The sequence below is a fragment of the Arachis stenosperma genome, chromosome 1, assembly GCF_014773155.1.
Source record: "Arachis stenosperma cultivar V10309 chromosome 1, arast.V10309.gnm1.PFL2, whole genome shotgun sequence".
NCBI classification, from domain to species: Eukaryota; Viridiplantae; Streptophyta; class Magnoliopsida; order Fabales; family Fabaceae; genus Arachis; species Arachis stenosperma.
In genome coordinates this window covers 128,665,733-128,672,061 of record NC_080377.1, presented here as the reverse complement: position 1 = coordinate 128,672,061, position 6,329 = coordinate 128,665,733, and the positions used below count along the sequence as shown (strand labels likewise).

The 6,329-nt window shown below is 36.3% G+C and overlaps 1 protein-coding gene across 1 annotated transcript; it reads right to left on the bottom strand.

Annotated features, from left to right (window-relative positions):
* Window positions 1-313: 313 nt before the first annotated feature.
* LOC130962973 (G-type lectin S-receptor-like serine/threonine-protein kinase LECRK1) lies at window positions 314-2,953 on the bottom strand. Its single transcript, XM_057889128.1, has one exon. The coding sequence runs from the start codon at window positions 2,907-2,909 to the stop codon at window positions 510-512; it is 2,400 nt and encodes a 799-aa protein (XP_057745111.1). The 5' UTR covers window positions 2,910-2,953; the 3' UTR covers window positions 314-509.
* Between the last annotated feature and the right edge of the window lie 3,376 nt (window positions 2,954-6,329).

Here is a 6,329-nt window from a genome sequence, read left to right as displayed (position 1 = left end):
CTGAGGTGAATAAAATTGAAACGTGTCGTTCTTTTTTGTTCTAAATATTCTTTTATTACCCAGTAAATTGTTGATAAAATTGAATTTTTATAGTACAGAATACTGAGAATAGTGAACAGTAAAGATTGTCATGTATTCTCTGTAAATTTAGTCATCATCTTTTGTTTTTCATTCAATAACTCTGCACATAAAAAAGAATAAAAGAAAAACCCTCCCAAACCAAAAAGCTACCGGGACTCCGGGAGTTTAACAAGTTTGATTTTATTTACAAAAGCACAAATAGCATTGATTCATGCATGTATGTGGAAGATAATTCACCAAGTTAAAATTTGATTAGTAACCAAAAAACTGTTGAATAACGAAGGAAAGCAACATACATTGGTTACTACGTACTACCCTCCTGCTTTATTTTACCTCAATCTTCACTGCTGCTTACAAAAGAGCAAAAACAACAACAAAAATAAATAAACTCGAAACCACATGAAGGCAGCAACAATAATATTTATTTTTCATATGGAAATAGAAGTTGGGGAAGGAGGAACTGGCACATCAGTAACCCCTTCAAGCATGAGCACCACACTCTTCATTGAAGGTCGGAGAACAGGTTCATCTTGGATACACCACAGTGCCACCTTCACCATATTTTCCACAACATTCTTATCCACTTCTTCCCAATGAACTAGCTTATGCACCTCTCCAGCAACAAAGCACTTATAGGCCCAACCAGACAGAAGAATCTCATTTGGCTCTGACACATTAACATCAAGGTTTCTCCTGCAACACACTGTCTCAAGAAGCACTATCCCATAGCTGTAGATATCAGCCTTCACTGTTATTGGTGTGTTCTTGTTCCATTCAGGGGCCAAGTACCCTCTTGTCCCTCTAACCCCTGTGAAGGTTCTTGTTTGATCCGGCATGAGAAGCTTTGCTAGCCCGAAATCAGATATTTTGGCAGTCCAGAACTCATCCATCAAGATATTTTGAGGCTTTATGTCGCAATGGATGATGGGTGCCTCACATTCTTCATGCAGGTAGAGGATCCCTCTTGCAATATCGAGAGCTATTCTGACTCTTTCATCCCAATCTGGAAGCCTTTCATCGCCAAAGAGAAGCTTCCCAAGGGAACCATTGCTCATGTATTCATAGACCAGAAGCCTTTTGGGACCCTCGGCACAGAAGCCAAGCAAGCGAACAAGGTTCCTGTGGTGTGTTTTTCCAATGGCTCTCACCTCTGCTTGGAACTCTCTTTCTCCATCTTCAACCAACTTCTCAAGTCTCTTCACCGCAATGAATCTCCTACTTCTTCCCGCCTTGTATAAAATCCCTTTGTAAACTGCTCCAAAAGAGCCCTTTCCCAACTCTTGCTTGAAACCATTGGTTGCTCTCTTGAGCTCAGTGTATGAAAATCTCCTCAAAGCCACTTCCTCATTCAGGCCCAAGTCCCCAATCTCCAAGAGCCTCTTGTACTTGAGAACTCGAATCTTCGACATCAAATGACAAGATATCCCAATAGTGGAGCAGAAAATCAGAGTGAAAATGGAGGTAACGACAATAATACGTAGAATTGCTTTGTTACTAGTACTACTCTTTTGAGGTGGTTCATCAGGCAGAGGCATAGGAGAATTGAGCGTCTTGTTTCCGACCTTCAAGAACGCGGAGGAGGGTAGATCGTCTTGCACCGTGAATCTAGCGTACCTGAGAGGGGGCTCTTGCCTGATGCAGAGCCCGTCGGTATAATAATAAAGAGCAGCCAAGCACTTGCAATCCACCAAACAAGAGGATGCGCATTCTTCTTTCTGCAACTTCCTTGCCGTGGCGTAATAAGGACGGGTGGCCCACACCAAATTCGGCATAGAGACCAGGTAATCTTTTCCAGCGCAGTTTGGTTGGGAAATGTTTCTTCTGCAACCAAGATTGTGTTGGTTGGGATCAATATAGTCGTATCCAGGAAGACAAGTGCAGTGTGGCTTCTTGGCATCGAATTCGCAGAAGCTGTTGTAGCCACAGATACCCTTTACCAAACAAGAATTGTTGCCTTGTGGCCATCCCGAGAGAGTGGTGAGGTTGGCATTGTTGATATGATGCGCATACAACCGGAAGAATCCATCAGTATCCAGTGTGGCACGATATATTATCCTTCCTCTTCCCGGCAAAGATGAACCAGAATAGAGAACCCTTCGGGTGCTTGAAGTGTTGTCCTTGATGAGCAGAGAGCTATCGTTGGCATCAAGGTAAAGATGATACTTGAGGCCGTGAGGCAGGCGGAAAGTTCCAGATGCCCAATACGCATCGATGGGTGTGTTCGCCGTGTCTCCAGGATACAGAACAAGATTCCCATCAGACTGCATGGCGAGAATAAATCGTTTTCTTGCTGACGAGCTATAACCAGACAGCAGTTGAGCTTCATATGGTAGAGACTGGCCCCCCAGGATTGTGTCAGTTGGGTGCTCAAAACTCTGCCATATGATGGTGGAATTCTGGTTGTAGAGAACAAAGTTTCCAGAATCAAGCATGGAGGCAGAGTAAGCAGTTTCACTGGTATTCGCAATAAGATGATTACTCTCTTGTGTGTGCAGAACAAGCTTACCTTGTTTGGTTAGTTCGAGTTTTGCATTTGGGGTGAGTGGCGGATCATCACTTGTTGCAGTCCATACCACTGTGTTTTTGCTTCTGTTTCCGTCAACCAACCAAATCCCAAGGGCAAAACCGCCATTATTATTGGCCTGCTGCTGCTGGAAAAAGCCAAATGCAAAGAGGCCAGAAGGGGAATGCCATGAAGTGGGCTGAGTAGTTGGGTAAAGAGCTGAGCCAAGTGGTATCTGATTATGACGTGGGTCTTGCAATGATGAGGAAATGGTCGTGATGAGAAGAAGCAGCGCCATTGTTGCCGCTGCAACATTAGCACCCATCAGGATAATAATTTGTTTTATTGTTTATGATCCAATATTGCCAACGTCCGTTATATGCCTAGTTCATATAATTCATTCATTCATATTAATAAAGGAAAGGATAGTGTTTAGCAAAGCAAGACTTTCGGAAGTCTTCTTGCAAGTGGGGACACATAAAAATTCCAACTTAGAACTTCCAATCAAAACGAGTTATTGGAGGGGAGATAACGACTTGAATAACCGGGTAATAGATAGGGTAATTCACGTCAATAAATAATTTCGAGACTAAAATTAAGTAAATGTTTTAAATTAGTTTTTTGTTTCAACACAATAAAGTGAAGCCACAGAAATAATAAAAAAAATTTAGACAATAAAAGCAACGAAAATAACCTGAACAAAATTTTTATTATTATTTTTGATATTATCATCAACAACAAAAGGAATTTGTATTACTCTACTCAGTGACAGATCTGACAAATTTTAAGAATGATGGCAAAAATATATATACTAAAATAAATTTTGTTAAATATTATTAATTATATGGAGATATAAAAATTAAAAAAATTATTAAATATTTTCATTCTTAAAATACTATTCATTATATATAATTTATAAAAATATTTTTTTATTTCTAAAACTTGAAATTAAAATATTTTAATTAAATTATAAATACTTTATTATCCTAACTAATTTTTTATACACATTTAATAATAAAAGATTGAATTAATTAGCACATTAGTGACTAATGATACACTAATATTTATAATTTGAAATTAGAATTATATATAAATACTAGAAAAATTAAATCTGTATATAAAAAATATGTTTATATAAAATAACATAAACATAATTCACAATTTTTTTAAATAATTAAATTTATTATATATATTTTTAATTTAATTTTGATATAATGTTAAATGAAAGATTTTATGCATCTGTTTAATTATGTATTATAATTAAAATATTTTTTATTATTATTTCTAAAAATAAAAAATATATTCTAAATTAGTAAATTAATCAATTTATTTTAAAATTTTATACGCAACATAAATACATATAATAGAACAAAAGATAAAAAATAAATAAATCGAGAATAAAATAAAATATATAAAGTCACGAAGAAAATAAAATATTAGATTAATACCTAAACTATAATTGTTTGAATTAAAATTTGCAATTAAAAAGATTAAAAAGAGAAACAATAAAATTGAAAGATACATAGAGTCATGGAGAGATATATAAAAAAATAAAAAATAAAAAATTTATTTTTTGATGAAGATAATATGACCATTAGATAATAAATAGAAAAAAAAAGTTGAAAATATAAAAATAAGAAGAGGGTTTAAGGAAATAAAGGAGTGACGACACAAGAATTAAATTTGATTAGGTTAAATAATAATCAAAATGATAGAGAAATAAAAAAGTGAATTTGAAACTTTAACTAATTGAGTTTAATTTATTTGTAGTGGGGTCATTTAAAATTTGAAGTGGAGGCATATTATATATAACGATATTTTAAAAAAAATTAAAAACACCGTGGGGGCAAGTACCCCCTCATTGTTGCTACTGGGTCCGTCCCTAACTCCACTATCTATAATTGGCCAAAGAATTGTAAAACACCTCTTGCAACAGAGTTTAAATTACGTATTGTCAGTTAAACATAAATAAAATAAGAGTTAAATTCTAATAAATTATGTACTGTTACTTGCGTGCAACTGGTATATCAAAAGGTGTAAGCTGCTGTCTTGAAATGGGCGCAAAAAAGAGAATCAGACCTATGTATTTTCCTTTGATATTTCATTTCTATTTTCTGCATCTCCTTTGCTTTCATGTTACTTTCTTTTTCGCGGCAATATAATAGAATAGATCCAAATCCAATGTCACATTCAGTAAAGATGTTTGGGGTACTATAAGCGATCAAGGGGTAGTTACTCATATCACAAGAGGAAACTTTGCGCAGAGTTCCATTACCATTAATGGGTGGCTCCGCGATTTCTTATGGGCGCAAGCCTCCCAGGTAATTCAGTCTTATGGTTCTTCATTATCTGCATATGGTCTCTCATTCGCTCCCATGACTAAACAAACAACAAATCAAGCGGGTCATTCATCTCCTTGCAATCATACTATAATGTACGGCACAATGACCTGTAAAGATGCGTAAGAGTTACTAACCCCAACTATAAGTGCTGATCTGCTCAAAATTTTGGAATAGTGGTAGATACTTCGCATGAGCATATGTCGTCGACTTATCCGTGAAGAGGGTGGTACCCAGGGGTGGCAAGCGGGGAAGCCCGCCCCGCCAGAAGCCCGCCCCACCCCGCCTAGTGAGGTGGTCCTAGAATTCCAGCCCGCCCCGCCTAACTGCGGGTTGGCAGGCTAAGCCCGCCAAAGCTCTTCTTTTTTTTTTCTTTTTTTTACTATTAACTACTAAATAATATATATAATTTCACAATCATATTAATAAATTTATAATTTCTAAAGGCATAAAAAATTATATTTTTTATATTCATAAACATTAAAATCTTTGTAATTATAAATATCTAATAAACATAATTATAAACCAAGTTTTCATCTAAAACATAAGTATAAATATTTTCTCCAAAGCAAAATAAACATAATTTAAAACATAATCATAAATATTGTCTCCAAAGTAACATAAACATAATCCAAATCACTCCATTTTTATCTTCATACTCTTGTAAGTTAGGTTGGGGGAAGTTAGGTCTTGGCAAAAAATTGTAAAAATACCCCTCACTAAAAGAACATTAAGCCTGATGGGGAAGCTCGCCCCGCCCCGCCAAAACCCGGGTTAGGCGGACTTTTGCTATTTGGCGGTCCCAATTTTCCAGTCCAACCTGCCTTTTTTGGCGGGTTACGCGGGGCTGGCCCGGCGGGTTTAGGCCCGTTTGCCACCCCTAGTGGTACCCAACAGACAGAAGATGTGACACCTAACGTATCGCTGAACATACTCCCAAGTGTCTAAAGGCTGTGTATCTCTGATATAACAAACACAGGCCAGCTTTATATAACTTTTAGATGAACTACTCACAACGAGTTTACTGCCAAAAATTGTTAGGCTTTGGTTGACCAAGAAGTCCTGACTGCTATTGGTCTAACCAATCACAACCTCTCCATCAATCGGTAGGCCAAATATATGTGACACGTTGTTAAGTGTCACTGTAACTTTACTAGCTGATAATATGAAAAAATGAGTCTCTGGCCTCCACATTTCCACAAGAGCAGCTAACAACGATGAATGTCCTTTAATCTCTTCAACTTTTAAGATATGGTAAAATCTCATTGTTCGTAAGGCCTAGTCAATCGTCGAGTGTCACATCTCCAATAGATTAAGCTTGCAAGGTAGAAAATTCTTGTTAATCTGGTATAGTTTAACTGAAATACTAAAAAGAAATAATTATTTTTATTTTTATTTTATTCATT